At 64.8% G+C, this 18,320-nt stretch overlaps 4 protein-coding genes across 4 annotated transcripts; 1 reads left to right on the top strand and 3 right to left on the bottom strand.

Moving 5' to 3' along the window:
* Positions 1-1,386: 1,386 nt before the first annotated feature.
* On the bottom strand, positions 1,387-5,905 carry MNEG_5955 (hypothetical protein; the record flags this gene model as incomplete). The annotated part of the gene is made up of 9 exons (XM_014045566.1): positions 1,387-1,509; positions 1,752-1,907; positions 2,112-2,477; positions 2,744-2,908; positions 3,090-3,971; positions 4,101-4,949; positions 5,123-5,301; positions 5,433-5,640; positions 5,891-5,905. 9 exons carry the CDS (start codon positions 5,903-5,905, stop codon positions 1,387-1,389), a joined length of 2,943 nt encoding a protein of 980 aa, XP_013901020.1.
* Positions 5,906-8,213: 2,308 nt separating this feature from the next.
* MNEG_5956 (hypothetical protein) lies at positions 8,214-12,880 on the bottom strand (the record flags this gene model as incomplete). Its single annotated transcript, XM_014045567.1, has 7 exons — positions 8,214-8,369; positions 8,967-9,190; positions 9,534-10,571; positions 11,100-11,787; positions 12,028-12,206; positions 12,389-12,626; positions 12,866-12,880. 7 exons carry the CDS (start codon positions 12,878-12,880, stop codon positions 8,214-8,216), a joined length of 2,538 nt encoding a protein of 845 aa, XP_013901021.1.
* Positions 12,881-13,508: 628 nt separating this feature from the next.
* MNEG_5957 (hypothetical protein) lies at positions 13,509-14,697 on the bottom strand (the record flags this gene model as incomplete). Its single annotated transcript, XM_014045568.1, has 2 exons — positions 13,509-14,020; positions 14,277-14,697. 2 exons carry the CDS (start codon positions 14,695-14,697, stop codon positions 13,509-13,511), a joined length of 933 nt encoding a protein of 310 aa, XP_013901022.1.
* Positions 14,698-14,958: 261 nt separating this feature from the next.
* Positions 14,959-18,074, top strand: MNEG_5958 (hypothetical protein; the record flags this gene model as incomplete). Its single annotated transcript, XM_014045569.1, has 8 exons — positions 14,959-15,051; positions 15,848-15,945; positions 16,232-16,337; positions 16,524-16,580; positions 16,751-16,852; positions 17,089-17,161; positions 17,447-17,549; positions 18,023-18,074. The coding sequence occupies 8 exons, from the start codon at positions 14,959-14,961 to the stop codon at positions 18,072-18,074; spliced, it is 684 nt and encodes a 227-aa protein (XP_013901023.1).
* Positions 18,075-18,320: the final 246 nt, after the last annotated feature.

The following is an 18,320-nucleotide window of genomic DNA, read 5'->3' on the forward strand; positions in this document are numbered from 1 at the left end:
TCCGGAGGGTGACATACAGGTGCGAAAATGCATCTGTCCGTCGCTGAGCAGCATACGTCCGCCCGCCGCCTACCTTTCTGACGCCTGCATATATAGTACTAGGTATAGGCGTCCAAAATGCGGCCCTGGGTCTTCCAGATGACTCAGCGCTGCCCTGGCCGTCGCATGAAGCGAGCAAAAAATTGCGTGACAGAAACACCCTGATGCTCTGCTGGTTGGAACTGTTCTCACGAGATGGTGCGCCATCGCTCTGCTGGCGCCACTGTTGACAAGGTGGCCCTGCAGATCACCGCCGCTGCATCCAAGCCAACTGCGTGTAACCGGTCGAGACTGTGGAAATACAGTAGTGGGCAGACTGATGGTTCCAGTCAAGCAAGTAGACCTGGGATTCAGTTACGGTACACGCGGCGCCATTTGACCAACTAGTTGCTGCCTGCTTGACTAAGCTTGTTCTGCATCAATCGTAGATTGAGTGCGCCGCTTGCCTCCTGTGCAGCAATCAATGTCTCAAAAACAACCAAGGATGGTCGCAACCACTTGCTTGTTGGACAAGGCATTAGTCATCTCAGCACGCCCAGCAACCAAGCGTGGCCACAGGCATTGATCGACAATCATTGTCAGCACAAGCAGCGCGCGAGGCTGTGATGATCTTGACCGCGCCATGGTCAGGTGATGGCACAGGAAGCAGCCCCAACACTTGGAATGTGGCATCACTTTTTGATATGGCAAAAGCCACCAGACAATCGCCTCAATCATCTCTGCGCACTCTGAAATGTCTGAGGCATGCAGCCAAGCACACTGCCACATGGCCCAGGACAGTGCATGGCCGTGCGCGCCTCCCTCGTTCGTGCCCCCCCCCTCTGCGACACAAGAAGATGGCCTCAAAATACGAACAGCATGACAGTGTGACGCTCTTACAAGTGCGTAGCTTGATCTGTGTATGCACTTTACATCGGCAAAGGAAGCCGTGAAATCAATCAGTGCGAAATTCACACGCAGTCATGTTATTTTGGCCAGCATGATGCTTCCTGGCCCTGATCATCAGGATGACGAAAACCCAAGCCCTTGCCAGGGTCGCAATGGTGTCTCACAACGTAGTGGTCAACACGGTCAACACGCGCACTGCTGGTGCGATCCAACGAATGTCGTCTATGACAGCCAGGCTTGGCAAGGCAGCCTGGCAACTGCCCTGCCTGCAGATTGCAGCTGGAGGGGCACGATCATTCGAACAGCAGCACGTGTTCGTCTCACTATACAGCCCCGCACGCTTGCGCGTGCGTCCGACTCTATACCTGCATGCCACTCCCTCCCCTCGTCATGCGCCGTAAAGCATGCATGTCCCAAGCCAAAGCGGGCGAAGTCCCGGCACGCCGCCAGGCTGCAGGTTTACTCGTTGTCGCGCGCCCTTGCCCTGACGCTGCTACCGACGCGCTGCGCGACGTCGCGCGGTGTGGCGAACTGAGGCCGCACAGTCAGCACGCTGCCCGGCGCCGTCACCCCAGGCAAAGCCTGCGGAACGCGAGATCGGCAGCAGGCAGGCAGGCAGGCAGGGCGCGCGAGGGTTGGGGGGCGGGGCTGTTGCAAGCAGCGACTCCACGCACAGACGCGCTTGGCAGCCGCACGTGGGCGGCGCCTGCTGTCACCAGCGGGCGGCGTCATTGGGCGTGGGGCAGCCATCAAGGCAGTGGTGGCGGTGAGGTGGCGGGCAGCAACCATGCAGGGCGTCCGGCCTGGGCGTGAAGCTGCCTCACCTTTGAGTCCAGAGCATGATACACCGCCGCAGCGTCCTCCGCCTCTCGCATGTTGACAAAGGCGTAGCCGCGCCGCGGGAACACGGCCACAGACTCCACCGGACCAAAGCGCGCACACACCGCTTCTAGTATCACTTGACACCGCGGGCCCCGCACCTGTGTATGGGCGGCGTCCGTGGCGTGTGTAGCATGTGGCATGGCAGTCGGTTGGGTTGGGGACAAGTCATGCACACTTTGCCATCGAGAGGGCCTGTGGCGATGGGCCGGGTACCGGCTGGCGGCTTGGTTGCGGGTTGCGTCATGATAACAGGCTGCCCGCCCCACTGATGCTGCGTCCGCAAGCGTGCGTGTCGCTCTCACGTTGACCAAGTGCAGCGAACGCACGCCTCTGGCCCTCGCTGCGCCCTCCCATGCCGCTGATCCTCTGATGTGTGCGCCGCGCTCGCCGTGGGCTGCGCGGACACGCGCCGGCGACGCCGGGCCCCGCGGCGCCTCATCGCGCGGCGCCGGAGCGCGGGCCATCCGCGCCTCTGGCAGGCCGTCCCTGCCCACAACTGCATACCCCGCTCTCTCCAGCTCCGCCCTCTGCCGCAGGTCGGCTGCAGAGCCAGGGTTGCCGGCCCGCATCACAAACCATTTGGAGGCCGGGCTGGACACGCGCTGCAGCAGCAGGAGCCCAAGCTGTGACTGGAGCGCGCAGGCCAGGCCGAATGCGTCTCCAAACAGCTGTGAAAGCAGGAGGCCGCCGGAGCGAGGGGTCCACGAGTGGTTGAGAGCCGTTGCGTCACGAAATGACACAATGTGTGGCCTTAATGGCTGCTGAGCACTCTGACCCTTGCCGTGGCCCATCCGCTGCGACCGCTGCAGTCCAGCCTCGGACTCGGACGCACACGCAAGCCGGCCTCCCCCGGCCTCCCCGCCAGTGCGCCCAGGAACCTTCATGGACGCTGGATGTGCTGCTGATTTGTTGCGCGTCTCAATGACGGCCTCACCTTGCAGTACACAACCCGCCGAGATGCCGCCATGAACTCCGACTCAATGACAGCAAAGGGCCTGGGCTCCCGCATCAGTCCCAGGTGCTTGCCGGCCAAAAGGACGAAAATTTGCAGCAGCTGGTGACTCAGAACGACGTCCTTCCAGTCGTTGCGCAGCCGCACCTGTTTGTGGAGCAGGGGCCATGGGGGCAGGCGGACGCGGCGCGTCCATGGGGCTTGCTCAGGGTTGCAACGCCTCCTGTTTTCGGGCCCGTTGCTTGCGCGGCCAAAGCACACGGTCAACCCGGCAGGTTGCCATCAGCATCCCTCAAAAGCTGCTAGGGCTGACAGGTGTCCCACTGACCTGCTCCTGCTCGTCCTCCACCACCTGATGCTGCTCCTGCTGCTGTTGATGCTGCTGCTGCTGCTGCCGCGGCTGCTGCTGCTGCCGTATTGTATCTCCTTGCGGCCTGTACAGCTCCAGCGCACTGCAGGATTGTGCCAGCGATGCGCGCACGGCTGCCTTGCCTCCCATTTCTGGCGGCAGCGCGAGCAGGGCCAGCGGCACAGCCACGTGCCGCTCGGTCCATTTGGACGATGCCGCGCCCCATGAGGGGTGGCGCAGGTGGGAGTTGAGCTGCCGTGCTGCCTCCTGATACACGTGCACCAGCGCCGCAGCTCGCAGCTCTTCCAGCTGCCTTGCGCTGATTCTGGGGAAGCCGCCGAGCGACTCTATCCCCAGTGCCGCCGGGGCCGCGTCCCAAAGCCAGCGCAGGCCGGGGGCTACCGAAATGCCTTGTGGCGGCGCAGCAGCTGTTGCTTCATCAGGTCCACCGTGCCGTGGTCGGAGTCTTGGACGACCGGGGCTGCGGCTCCTGCTGCTACGCTCGCGCTTCGAACGCGGCCCCCTGTCGCGGCTGAGGTCGCGGCTGCGGCTGCTGCGCCTGCGCGGCCCGTCGCCGCCCACGCGCAGCGCCTGAGCAGCACGGCCGCCTGCGCTGCCTGCCGCCTGGCAGCTGCGGGACCTTGAGCGCGAGCGCGGGCGGGAGCGGGGGCCGTCTTTTGGGGAGCCCTGCTCCGCCACCACGGTGTGCCAGCACCGGCCGCTGTCGGCGCTGCTGGAGGCTCCGGGAGACGTGGGGTGCGACGGCTTCGATTGGCCTGGCGCCAGTCCGAGCCCTGAGCCGCTTGTGGAGCGTTCGAAGGCGCGGTGCTGCCGCTGCTCGTCTGGCTGGGCGGTGTGGCGCTGCAGCACGGGGGCTGGGGTGTGAACAGCAGGGGACGCACAATCTCCTGTGCCAGCAGTGTGCTGGTGCTGCTGATCGCAGCCTTCCTGAGGGTTATCGTGCTGGCCCTGCCGGCCCTGCTCCCCTACCTGACCCTCCTGCTGCTGCTGCTGCTGCTGCTGCTGCTGCTGCTGCGGGTGCTGCTGCTGCTGCTGCTGCTGCTGCTGCTGGGGGTCGTGCTGCTGCTCCTGCTGGGGGTCCTGCTGCTGCTGCTGCTGCTGCTGCTGCTGCTGCTGCGGGTGCTGCTGCTGCTGCTGCTGCTGCTGCTGGGGGTCGTGCTGCTGCTCCTGCTGGGGGTCGTGCTGCTGCTCCTGCTGGGGGTCCTGCTGCTGCTGCTGCTGCTGTTGTTGCTGGTGCTGGTGCTGGTGCAGCTGCTGCTGCTGCGGGTGCTGCTGCTGCTGCGGGTCGTGCTGCTGCTCCTGCTGTGGGTCCTGCTGCTGCTGCTGCTGCTGCTGCTGCTGCTGTTGCTGCTGGTGTTGTTGCTGGTGCTGGTGCTGGTGCTGGCGCAGCTGCTGCTGCTGCTGCTGCGGGTGCTGCTGCTGCTGCGGGTCGTGCTGCTGCTCCTGCTGTGGGTCCTGCTGCTGCTGCTGCTGTTGCTGCTGCTGCTGCTGCTGCCCGCCGAGCGCAGCAATGAGTGCAGCCTGCTGGTCGGCGGGGATCTGCAACGCAAGGCGGGTGGCCAGCTGCGTCAGCAGTTCTGGCGCTTCAGCTTGCAGCGCCGGCGACAGCCGCGCCAGGCACGCGTCAGCAGCGGCCACAACGGGCAGCGGCACGGCGGCGCCCCCGGCTGCTGCGCGGGCGCGCGCCATCAGCGGGCGCAGGTGGTGCAAAGGGCAGCCGCCGGCCAGCTGCGCCAGGCGCGTCAGCAGGGCGCAGCACGCCTCGCCGCGCGGGGGCTCTGTCAAGGTCTTGACAAACCCTTCGCAGAGCTCTAGCACCTGAGGGGCGGCAGGGCGGCGTGGGTTCGCCAGGAGGCATCGATGCACATCACGTCCTCACTTAGTGGCCAGCGGGTGACGGCGCTGCCGCACAGCTGTGCTTGGAAAGTTGCATTATGCAGCCGCTAGCATCAATAGCTGCTGCTTGTGAGCTTCTCTGCTGCTGCGCCCACCTCTTCCGGCGTGAGCAGGGGCGGGCCGCCGTACTCGGCCTCCTGCTGCCGCTCCAGCTCGCGCCACGCGTCGCCCCACTGCTGCGAGCCGTCTGGCAGGGTCTCCAGCAGGGCGCTGACGGGGACAGCCTGCCCGCCGTGCTTGAGCATCAAGTAGCTGGCTGCTGGGTCGACGACGCCTGCGAGGTTGCGCGAGCAGATTCCGTGCTGTGCAGGCCCCTTGGCAAGCACAGTGGGCAGAGGTGGTTGCACACGCGTCAAACAAGATCTCCCAGGTTTTCGTGATTAAATCGGCCTGATGCCGCCCCACCTGCAAGGTCTGCAGCCACATGAGCGCCGATAGCCTGGCCGAGCACCAGCCGGCCGCGCCCGCCGGCGCCGCCTTCATGCCACGCGACTAGGGCGCCCCCGGACACGCACGCGTCCGCGGACGCACGCTCCCCGAGCTGCCACAGCCAGCTGCCTGCCTGAAGCGCGCGCAGCACCTCAGAGCGCGCCAGGTACGCCGTGCCCAGAAGCTGAAGCGTAGCAGGCAAGAGATGGGTGGTGGATCAGGTGTGCGCTGTGCAAGCAAAATCGCGCTCCTGCGCCTGTGCGGCGGGCGTGACGACGCATCTGACGATAGCCAGCACCTTCCGCGTTTGCGATCACAATGAAGAGTTCCGCGGCTCATCTCAATGTTTCGACTTGCAATCCACAGGAGCATCTTTGCCGTAGCACCGACGTCGTGCCAGACCGCAACACCGCGATGCTCAAAGAGAGCCTCACCACATCGCTCGACATGGTTGCGTGGTGCTCGTCCGAGAACTGTGCCTAGATCATGACAAACTAGCGTGATGAGGTGACAATCGCGCAGGGAAACAGTATGCAGCTAGGCTAAGGCTGAACGGATCGGTGTTGTAACACTCCTTTGAAATGTTCTTGGCCAGTGGTGTGCTCGTCACCAGGCCTGCTGTAGACCAGGAGTCGTCACTCGCACTACCCGCCGAAGTGGACCCAAGTGAGTTGCACTCAAGCACCTGACATGCAGGAATGGGTTGTCTGGAAGAAATGGGCTACAACTTCCGCCCTCATATGGGTGTTCCCTCCTGCTAAGGTGTGCTGCTGCCTACAGCTAACACATGCAGGAATTGCCAGCCTGCAAACGCGTACCAACACGCACCTGCCGGTAGGTCGAGGGGCGGGGCCTTTTTTTGGAGGATCTCTCGTGAGCATCCTGATGCTGCTGCAATCAAGCCGCATGGAATTCTGACAAATCTGCTTTTGCAGAGAAGCCGCGTGGCACATCCTGCTGTTACACCTGCTCGCCCCAGGGCACTTGCGCACCACCACCTGGCAGGCACTTCTGCCGTCACTGTGAGCACACACTGTTGTTGGCTGCAACAAAGTACTCAGACAGGACAGGCGGATGTGTGCTGTTATTGAGTGAAATTGACGTGGAAGTTACAAACAAAACTGCCGTGCCCTGTAGTTGCATCCGCTGTTGCGGTGGGATGTGGTCGGGCAGGCGATCGGGTGACAACTGCTCCGATGCATGTGCCACATGTGATGGCGGGGCCACTCAAGGGACCACGCCACACACTATGTTGAGTGGACCCGTCCATTCATTGCAACATCCCACCCCAAAGTTGCAACTCGACTGCAATGTGCGCGCGCGCTGCTGAATTTCCAGGCCGCCCATTTGCCAACTGAGACGGCGGCCGCGGCGGGGCCGTCGCGCAGCACCGCGGCGAGCCCCCGTGGCATTGCCGGCGCCGCCAAGCGGCAGCGTAGTGGCGGGCGTTCTATTGATTCTTGCCGCCGGCGCAGACCGGGTGGCTGGAGTCGGGTGCCCTGCAACTGGCGCCGCCAGCTGGACGGCCCAGCAGGCACCTCGCCAGCGGCGTGGCAGCGGCGGCGGCCACAGGCGAGGGAGGAGAGGTGGGGACATAGGGGAGTTTGCGATGTGCAGCTGCCTCTAGCGATTCAAAAAAAATCGGGCCTCGCCGCTGTGTAGTGCTGCGGCCAGCACCGCAGCCAATACTGCTGCTTTGTTTTCGGGTGGCGGATTGCTGCAACACCTCCTTACATACGGATGGCTACTTTGAATGAAAGTTTGGGCACGCCAACGGTGCCCTTGACGCCGCGCCGCAAAACGAGTTCCCTGACGCCAGGGGCGGTGGACACTTGAGTGGCGCCCGCGCCGCGCCAGGGGCTGCCAGCGCAAACGCGTGGCCCGGCGGCGGCGCGCCTGACACCCCCGCCGAGGCCCGCGGCAGGCCGGCAGGGCGCGGCGCGGAGGCGATCGCCGGGGCCGGGCATGCTGCCGGCGCGGGTGTGGACCGTTGTGGCAGCGCCCCAAGCGAAGGCACTCTCAGCGGCGCGGCGGCGCTGCGCCAAGGTGGTGGCCGCGCCGCCAACTCTGGATACTGGGCCACCACCACCCCCGCGACAGGCGGCGGCTGGGCCGTCGCACGCCCTGGAAACGGTCCGGCCTGCAGGCTAGGGGAGCAAAGCGGCCGGACCCCGGCCGGACCCGCCCCCGTCAGCGGCGCGGCCGGCATCGGCGGCGGCGGCCCGGGCGGCGGCCGCCCCAACATTGGGCGCATCGGACGAATAGCAGGTGGGCGCAATGGAGGCGGCGCCCAGCTCCATCCTGCCAAGGGCCAGCTTGCGTGGTGCGCTGCAAGCATCGCAGCTGCAGGTGCCATCGGGCCGCATTCGAAGAGGCCGCCGCCGGGCGCTGGCGGACGAAAGCCGCCGCCGAGCAATGTTGGGGCGCAAGCGGGAGCGCCCAAGGTAGCGGGGGCCTGTGCAAGTGAAGGTTGGGCGAGGCTGTTCTGAGACGCGGGGCAAGGGGCACCGGGGGCTGCGGCCAGCGGCGCCGCTGCTGCCGCTTTGCAGCCCTCAGTGGGGGGACAGGAGGACAGACAATTCTGCCCCGCAGGCGCGTCTGTGGTCGCCACGAACGCCGGCGCCTCGTCTTCGACCTGCAGGGCGAATACGGGCGTCGTGGGCAGGTGGGTGGGCACGCAGGGATGCGAACAAGTGCTGTCCGCCCGGCCTGCATCAGCAGCACGTCTGGAGTATGCGCAGACACCTCGCATTCCATTCACAGCAGCCGCAGCTGCGGCGGCAGCTGCAGCCGCAGCGGCAGCGGCAGCAACAGCAGCAGCGGCAGCGGCAGCGGCAGCGGCAGCGGCAGCGGCAGCGGCAGCGGCAGCAGCAGCGGCGGCGGCAGCACAGCCGCGACTCCCCTCCCACCAGGCTGGCAGCATCCAGGTTGACCGAGAGGGGCCGGATGAAGCCCAAATTAAAAGGGGAAACTTCGTGTGGGCTGGCCTCGAAGTAAGAGCGGCCCGCGCGGAGCTCCGCCGCTGCTTTGCGTGCCAGCAGCTGCGCCACGCCGTCGGGGCCGGAGGCTCCCGGGAGCGGGCGCTGGAAGCAGATGGGGGCGAGGGTCTGCTGGGCGCCGGCGGAGGCGAATGTGCCGTGGGGGTGGGGTGGGGGACAGGAGGGGGGCGGCGGGCGGCGGTACATGTCGGTGCGCAAGGATGGGTAGAAGAATGCGCACGTGCGCACCGAAATCCTGCCCGCCAGCGCGGCCAGCGGGGGCATGCCTGCTGGCTGCGCAGGCCGAGGATGCCCAGGCACAAACCAAGGTTCAGTCGTTCACCGGTTTTCGGCTGCAACCCCCTCCCCTGCTTTGACGCCAAGCAGCCAGCGCGCCACAGTTTCAAGCGCGCAACCGCTCTCGACACTGCATCATCACCATCAACAAGGGTGTTGTACCGTGACTACCACTGACGCGCCGCAGCGCGTCCCACGAGTGTGATGGCATGGTGACGTCACCCCACGCACGCACCTTGCTTGCCTGCAGGGCGTCCTTGACCTTGTCCAACGCAACCAACACGACGCGGTGGCCCCGCCCGCCACCGACGCCGCCGACGCAGGGCTGCCGCGCCAGCAGCGCAAACTCCCCCGAGAGGTTTGCGAGGGCCCAGAGCCAAAGTGAGCCGTAGAGCAGCATGTAGGCGCGCTCGGGGTCGCCCAGCAGGGGGTGCAGCACACGCACGTCAAGGACAGTGCCTGCGGAGGAGGGGGATGAATGAGGTTGTGGTGGATTGGTGTGTGTGTGTGTGTGTGTGTGTGTGTGTGTGTGTGTGTGTGTGTGTGTGTGTGCGCGCGCGTGCGTATGTGCGCATGAATGGGTTACTGTAGTGGGCAGAGGGACGTTGAGCAAAGGAAGCGGCAAATGGTGCAGGAGTCTATGACACTTTGAGCCAGCAAACGCACCTGGCGACCAGAGAGAGGCAGCAGCAGAGCACCCCGACAGTGTTTGTGCTTCAGAGGCGCATTGAATCCAAGTGCTGCACTATATCATTTGCCGACCAACCAGGCTTGCCTCAGAGCGCGCGCCACGCGCACCTACCCGCCGGCAGGAAAGCCTGGTTGCCGCGCTCGTCCCGCCAGCCATCGTCCCCGGGCGGCGCCGCCCGCGCAGCCCCCAGCACTGCCGGCACGACGAGCCCCTCCAGCCGCCGCCTCATCACGCAGCTGCCGTGGTACAGGCAGCACGCCGCGTCCATGTACCCGCTCGCCAGGGAGACAACTGCCGCGCCCGCGTCGCCCTTGGCGGGGCTCGCGCCCCCACCGCCGCCCAGCCGCGCGGCCTTGACGGCCGTCGGCCTCGCGGCTGCGGCGACACGCAAGACGCCGCCGCAGTGCAGCTGGATTACTTGACCCAGAGGCTTCCCGGCCAGCCCCGCCGCGGCCAGCAGCGCATGCGGGGCGCGCAGCGAAGCAAGCGAGACCCGCGCCTGCAGCCACGCGGGGTCCTCGCCGAGCGGCAGCTGCACGGCGGCTGCGCCCGCCGCAGCCGCCGCGTCGTTGTGCGCCAGCTTGAAGGCGAGGACCATCACGGGCTGCAGCAGCTGCCGGCAGTCCTTGGCGCTCGCGCCCTCGGGCGGCGCGAAGCGCTGCAGCCAGCCTGCCAGCCCTGCATCCGGCCTTTCGGGCCCACAAGGCTGCAGCTCTCCGCCCAATCTGGGCTTTTTGGGGCCCTGGTCAGCCAGGTGGTCGGCATCCCTTGAGCGCTTTGTCATGATGTAGTCTTCATCTAGTTCCATGTCGGAGTCCGCGGCTTGATCCGTCTGCTGCTGCTGCTGCTGCTGCTGCTGCTGCTGCTGCTGCTGCTGCTGCTCATTTAGATCCGTGCTGCGCGGCAGCTGCTTGGCTGCACGCCGGCCCTGCAGCCCCGGCTTGTGCTGCTGCTCCAAGAAGTGCAGCAGGAGGCTGTCTAGCCGGGCCGAGGGGGTCGCGCCCGCCACCGCGAAGCTGGTGGCTGCGGTGCCCTCAGCAGCGGCGGCTGGCCCCGGTGGTGCCTCATTACGAATGGGCTCGCCGCCAACCCGGACGCCGCCGCTGCCGCCCTTGGCCCCAGCCGTGGCCCCGCCGTCATCCGCACCATCTACAACACAGCGAGTGTCCGACCCTTTGCAGCTTGGCCGCGCACAGCCCGCGCCGCTCTGATGGGCTGCATCGTGAAATTCGGTTCCCGGTGTCTGCCCACGCGCTACCTCCTCGCCAACGTCCCCTTGCGGCTGGCGCTGCCGCCCCGCCGCTGCTGTAGCGGCTCCATCAGGCACCGAGGGCGCCGACGGCGGCTCGGCCGCCACCACGTATGCGCCAGGCGCAGCAGCCGCCGGCCTGTCGTTTGTTGGGTCTGGCCTGTCAAGCGCGCCGCCGCCACACGCGCGGGCCCCGCTGCAAATATCGACGCGACTCATTGGCGAGCCACCATCGTCACCCATACAGGGTGCCCCTGCGGTGGACTCCTGGCGGGCTGTTTCACTGCCTGGGGCTGTGACGCGTCGCAGCGCAGCGTCTGGTCGGTCGGCATTCGCGGTGGGGTGCAACCGCAGCGGCAAAGCGGCGTGCGCTGCCTGCTGCTGCTGGTCGGAAGACACGTGGCAATCAGTGCGCGCAGGGAGCAGACTAGCCTCTGTCTCCTCGCTTCGCGACGAGTGATGCTGCTGCGGCTCCGGCTGCTGTTCCTGCTGCTGCTGCTGCTGCTGCTGCTGCTGCTGCTGCTGCTGCTGCTGCTGTTGCTGCTGCTTGTCAATCTTGCTGCTGCCCTGAATTGGCAGCATTTCTTCGCTGACGTGCCCCTGCTCTGACGCTTGCTGCTGCACGCCATTTGCCATAGCCGTCGTGGCGGCCTGCTCCTGCTTCTGTTCCTGCTCGTGCTCCTGCTCCCGCTCCCGCTCCCGCTCCTGTTCCTGCTTCTTATCCTGCTGCTGCTGCTGCTGCTGTGATGGCGACACTGCTGCCCCCTCCTGGGATTGCTGCGCCTGCGGCCCGCCAGCGAGCTGTGAGTGGAATGCGGCAACGTCGGCGGCAGAAAGCTCCTCCTCCAGGGCAGCAGCAACCTGCTGGAGCAGCAGGGGCGCCTCTGCCCGCAGCGCCGCCGGCAGCTGCGCGAGGCAGCTGTCCGCCGCAACCGCGGCGCGCTCCGGGACAGGCACGCCGCGGGCCGCGGCCGTGGCGCGCGCCATCAGCCGCCGCAGCTGGTGCAGGTCGCGGCTGTCGGACAGCTGGGCGACTCGCAGCAGCAGGGAATGGCAGGTCGGAGCGGAACCATGGGGAAGCAGGATCCGGAAGAATCCTTGACAGAGGCTCAGGGCCTGTGGGTTCAGAATACAGGGTCATTAGGAGGAGGGGGGTGATTGAGGGTGTTGATCCTGGGTGCCCAGCATTCATTGTGTACTTGGCGCGCCGCAAGGAAGGTGCGGATGGGTGGTGTGCATGCTATTCCATCTCCTACTGTGCGCCTCTCAGTGTGCTGTGGCAATGAAGGGCGCTAGTGACACACACATTCGTTGGACAAATAGCCAGGCCATGTGCGCTCTCGTCGCCGCGAGTACCTCTTCCGGCGTGAGCAGGGGCGCGCCCGCGTACTCGGACTCCTGCTGCCGCTCCAGCTCGTGCCACGCGTCGCCCCACTGCTGCGAGCCGTCTGGCAGGGCGTCCAGCAGGGCGCTGACGGGGACAGCCTGGCCGCCGTGCTTGAGCAGCAGGTAGCTGGCTGCTGGGTCGACGACGCCTGCAGATGGGCAGCCGCATACAGAGCACATAGATGCGTGACATTATAACTATTGGTTCACAGACATCAGTTGTTAAGTCATAGACATCCAGACATCAGTCGTTGGTTGATACCTGTACTTGCAAAGCAGGCGGACGGCAAGGCGCAAACCGCCATGGGCGCTCAAAACGACAAATACATACCTGCAGGGTTGATTGCTACGTGCGCGTTCAGGACCTGCCCAAGAGTGAGAGCCGCGCTGCCGCCACCGCCGCCGCCACACTGGGACCTCTGCACTCTGGGTGCAGGGAGGTGGAAGGCAACCAGTGCGCCCGCGACGCACGAATCGCATGTGGCACGCTCCCCGAGCTGCCACAGCCAAAACCCCGTTTGCAGGGCGCACACGACCTCGCCGCGCGACAGGTACCCTGCACCAAGCAGCTGCGGTGTTGCAAGGGGGGATGCAAAGCGTGCGCAGCACGCCGCAGCTGGGCTTGGGCGCTTGCACAGACTCGGACCGCTGTGCCGTTTGTGGACACGGTCATGTTTTCTGTTGTACTGAGCAAAGCAAAGCACTTGCTGAGCCCCTCGACAAGCGAGGCAATTCACAGTAAATTATCAGATATCACAGCAAAGATCATGGTTAGCATATTGCACAGAGTGGAACATTGGCGACTCACCGCATTGTGAGACATCGTGCGCAGTAGCAACAGAACTTACATCATGTATTCAAGTACAAAACTTGACGACGGACAACGCAGTCGCAGATCGATGATCTGACTCACAGTGTGCTGAACGGAGTGCTTGCTTACGGCAGAAAGGGCCATGGCACAGATGAAGTTTATACATGACACTCAGCTGAGGGACAAGCGTGATCAAGGGGATGCTGTTGAAGGGCGCCGTGGTGATTACTAAATGGCCGTACTGCCCGCAGTGCCTGCCCCTGGGCTGTCGCAAACAGCGCAGCGAGCGCCGCAGGTGCCCTGAGGGGTCACCGGACCGGCAATGCCAACGTGTTACTGAGCCCAAGCACGGACCACCCCTGCCCGGCGAGCGACCGGCCCGCCGCCCCCAGACCGAGCCCTTTCAAAAAAGGAGGCCACTCAGCAGAGGGCACACCAAACCACTAGCAGCAAAGACACACCCACCGGCAACGCCCAACAGCAACAAACACACCAGGCCCCACGGGCCTCAAGGGCAGCCTGCAACACACAGGGCAATGCGATGCACAAACACGCCACGCCTAGGCCGAAGCCAGCAGCTCTGCACGAGTCGACGCCACTGCACGCGCCGCCGACCGCCGCCAGCGCCGAGCCGGCGCCACTAGACACCCCGCTGCGCCGCCCGCAGCATGCGGCGAGACGCCTTCACAGCCTCCTGGCCTGCGCTGGAGGCGTACACGAGCGCGGCATCAGCCCCCCGCCCGTCGAGGATCTTGCGGGGGGACCCCGCGTCGCCCTGCGCCTCGCGCGCCGCCGCCTTGAGCACCTGCTTAATCAGCGGGTCAGACCCGAGCGCTGGCAGCCCCCGCTCCGCCGCGCAGTCCTCCAGGTGCGACACCGCCCGCGTGATCGCCGGCAGCCGGTGGCCATGCTCAGTCATCAGCATCACGTACTCCGCCACCCGCCTCGCCGTCGGCGACGCCGCCACCCCGCTGGCCTTACAGAAGCGGCTGAAATCCCGCCACACTGAAGAGCGCTGCGCCAGCGTGGCAGGAGCAGCCGCCTTCTGCTTAAACGCCTCCAGGCGCGCCGCCACCTCATGACGCTGTACGCGCTGAGGGTCCCACTTTGTGACCGGCACTGCGTGGCGCCCCTGCCTCTGCCCATGTCGCACTGGCGAGTCATGAGCGAGGTGTAAAGCAACGGTGTTTCAGCGCCATGTCAGGTGTGCCTCCAGCATACGGTGTGCCCGGCAGCACGCGTGCGCGCCATGCGCTACGCCGTCGTGCCCGCAGCTGCGTGAGAAATTGAGAAGCACTGCCCCGCGGCCCCAGCCGGCACCAAGCAATCACACTGCTGAACCGTGGTGGCTGCAACAGCTTGAGCCATCTTGACCGAAGGGATCCTCACTCCCGCAAAACCACCACACCTTTCGTGCCAGGCTTGTCGGGGTTCTTGGTGGCCGGGCGCTTCACCACCTCCATGATGGCCGCCAAGCCCTTATCAGTCAGGGCCTGCTGCCCGCTCTTGGTCTGGGCTTCAATCGTCCCCAGGATCTCCTGAAATTGCGCCGTGGTCAGCGGGACCGCACCCGCCTGCCCCCGCCGGCGCTTAGCCGGCCGAGCCTGCTCGCCCTCCGACTCATCTGATGAGCTAGCACCCTGGTCGTCAGACGGCTCCTCGCCGCGCCGATTCAGAGCCCTGTCGGAATCAGCTGCCCTCGCCTTGGCGCTGATCTTATCTCGACCACGTCTGGTCTTTTTGTTGGCTGCCGGCTGAGTCGCTGGCCCTTCAGCCTTGCGGCTGCTGCGGCCGTGCCGCTGAGACATGCCCTCCCCAGGCCGACCCATCCTGATCAGATCGCCTGATTATGCTGAGAACGCTGCTTGGGTACCGGTATGACGCACCACCACAAACTCCCACCAATTTTGTCAGATCAGGCTGTGACTTGTACAGGCTGTGCAAATCTCATTATATTCATCTATAGTGTTTGTCACAATATAATATCACTCTTGCCAGTGGGCTCTGATGCTTCCGCTCAAATGATCTGTGCCACAAGTGGCTAGCAATACACCGATTGCAGGTCAGCCCATCTGATACCGATCGACGCGATGGCGCCCAAGGCGGCCAAGAAGGACGAGCTTCAACAAAAGAGCCCTGCAGAGTTCTTTGCCGACAACAAGAACATCGCCGGCTTTGACAATGTGCGCCCGCTGGCCGCTGCGATCGTTGCATGGCTGCCGCGCGCTATCCCATTGGCAGAGTGACACGTGCGCGGCTGATCAGGGTTGGTTGGCACGAGCATCGTGCATGTATGTGTGCCACCTGGGGTGCAGCAGCAAAAGCTATGCCACATCAGGCAGTGCCCGCACGGTTTGGTGCACACTTCTGTGCTGTGCCCCTGGCTAGCGGCTTGGTCGGCTCACTTTAGTACCCCTCGCAACACAATCACCTCCGAGGCGCATGCCGCTGCTCGGCCCTATGCACGCACGCATCGCTCTGCGCGCCCGATGATGCCACTTCTTGGGTTGCTGACAAGGCGCTCTACAGCCGCATGGGCGGCCAACACCCAACTATCGCAATCCCACTTTTCTGCCCGCTCCTAGAGCATGGTCCCTGAATCAGACCAGTTTGGGCGTGTTCACCTGGCACCCATGCACTTCGGCACACACCAGCTATGTCACCACCCTCTCCCACACCACTCTCTTTCCCTACAAGTGTTGACTGTCACAGGCCCAACAGGCAGGCGCGCCTTCTTCCCCTTGGAATTTCCAACGAATCCCTGAGCACCCCCCCCTCACACATGAAGACACGCCCGCACGCGTGCACACACAGATACACGCATGAGCGCACGCGCGCGCACACACATACACACACACACACGTGCGAATGAGCACACACACACACACACACACACACACACACACACACACACGTGCGCATGAGCACACACGCACCCCCCTCCCTCCCACACACACGCTTACACGCACACGGCCGCAGCCTGGCAAGTGCCTGTACACCACCGTGAGGGAGCTGGTGGAGAACGCACTGGACAGCGCGGAGAGCATCAGCGTGCTGCCAGAGATCACCATCACTGTGTGAGCGCGGTTTAGGGTCAAGGGTGTGAGGGCGGCACCACCACGTCCCATCAGCAGAGGGGCCAACTCCCTTGATTTCAGCACAAAGTTCATGTCTGCAGGGGTGGCTGCAGGCTGTGAGGCTGTGGTGCGTGAGTAGGGGCATGTGGTTGGGTTGCAGTCAAAACAGGGGCAAGAATGACACCATGCCGGAAAATGAATGCACGCCCTTGACAGCCCCGCACATGCACAGCTTTTTGGACCAACCACCTTCAACCAACCACCACCAAACCACCGTGCGCCCCAGGGAGGAGGTGTCTAAGGCGCGTCTGAACCGCCTGAGGGGGGTGGAGCACCACGACAGGATCGACGAGGCCCTCTACCAGGACTGGGAGAGCGAGGACGCGAGGAGGGTGATCTGGGGCGATCTGGGGTGATCTGATCCAGGGCAAATGGCGATCTGGGTCCCATTTGGGCGACTATTTTGTGACCTTGCTGCAAGCCTTGATCGAAGCATTTGGCATCGCTCGCTTGTGCTGCGCTGTTTTTGAGTCCCACCCGCTCGCGCGCCATCTTCCTTGCCCCTCCCATGTCCCCAGCGCCGCCTGGCCAAGGAGGCAAAAGAGAAGGAGCGGCTGGAGAAGATCGCAACAAAGGTTTGGGGGACGGGTTGCAAGAGGATGGGCCAGACGCCAGCAGCCAGTAGGCCACGCGACGCGCCCTGCACCCACCCGCCCCTGCACCCACATGGCGCCCTGGCCCCCTGGCTCAACGTCGAACCGCCGGATCTGGCGCTTGCCCACCACCCATCTCGGCGCGAGGGCAGAAGGGGGAGGCGGCCGCGGCGGTGGAGCGCAAGGCGTCCGATGCGAAGCGGGCCAAGGAAGGGGTGGGGCGCGGCAACCTCTTCTACAGGGTGACCGTCAAGGTGGGGGGCTGGTGGGTGTGCTGACTGCTTGGTGGGGTGGCGCAACGAGATGATACCTCTGCTTCGGGGGTGCCGGGTTGGGGTGGGCGCGTGCATCAAGATCACGCCCCAACCGCCGAGGTGGGGCTGGGATTGCTGGGGTTTAGGGGTGTCCTGATGTGTACTGAGATGAAAGGAGTCAAGGAGCCCTGCTGATCCTGATAGCCCCAAATTTGTTGACGTCTGCCCCCTCCCAGGACAATGGCAGCGGCATGCCCCACAAGGACATCCCTGACATGCTGGGCCGCGTGCTGTCCGGCACCAAGTACGGTGCGCCCTGAGCACGCCGTCGCCTTGCTCTGCCCTGCCAGCAGTGGGCCGTGTTGCGATGCAAGGCCGCGGTGGGGATGGGATGGTGCTACAAAGGCTTGACAGGACGTGCTGGCATTGCGGAGGGGGTGCCAGTAACAGCTGTCCTGTGATCACGGGGACGCCCCACTGCGCACCCCGCACCCCCAATACCACCAAGCACCTGAGCTCTGGCCCCAAGAGGCGCCCTGCCTTCAAAGGGGCCTGACCTCACATATGTCCCTTGACACCCGCTCCTGCATTCAGGCGTGAAGCAGACGCGCGGCAAGTTTGGTCTTGGCGCCAAGATGGCGCTGATCTGGTCAAAGATGACCACAGGGCTGCCCTTCACCATCAGCTCCGCCACCAGGTGGGGCAGAGCTGGGCTGACGTTGCTTACTTTAGGGCAGTTCGAGTTTTGTGCTGGCTGAATTTTTGGGATGGGGCTCATGTGGTGGTCGGCAAGGGTACGGTAGGGATGCTGGCCCTGGGCGGGGGGTTGGGGTGGTGCAGGCGGTCGCTGCACGTACTGCGCTGTGTGCGGGTGAGCGGTGCGCCCTTTGACGGCAGCCGCAGCTGCAGCAGTGGCAGCGCAAGGCAGCCGGGTTGTGGCAGCAGCGGCAGCTTCTGCTGCTAGGCCCTTGCCACCCTCGAAACCCTCCAGAGCTCACTCCAGGGAGGCGGATGCAGCGCAGACGCCCGGGGCTCTCTCAAAGCGCTGTGCAGCTCGGGCTGCGGACGGCGCCATGTGTCGCGGCCAGCCTTGCTGGAACACTTACATTGGCATGCCACCCCCCTGACTGTCTTTGTATGCATCGTCCTGTGTCTGAACCCAATCGTCAGGCGCCAGGACTTCAGGAGCCACTACATCCTCGACATCGACATACACAGGTGAGTTGATATGATCCATTGCGGGCGGCTGATCTGTTGGTGATGTGTCGCCTTTGATCAGTCGCTGTCGTCGCGCACCCGCCTTTGCCCTTTGGATCGTAGCATCTACGCTTCACCTGCCCGCCCCAACATCCCCCCCCCACCTGTGGCTGTTGAACCCGCATCCCAGCAATGTGGCCGCATCCGAAGCCCCCCCTCACCAAACCCACTCCTGCGCCCCTGTTCTCCCCTGGACTCCGTTCGCAAAGAC

Source organism: Monoraphidium neglectum (assembly GCF_000611645.1).
Source record: "Monoraphidium neglectum strain SAG 48.87 unplaced genomic scaffold scaffold00926, whole genome shotgun sequence".
Classification (NCBI taxonomy): Eukaryota; Viridiplantae; Chlorophyta; class Chlorophyceae; order Sphaeropleales; family Selenastraceae; genus Monoraphidium; species Monoraphidium neglectum.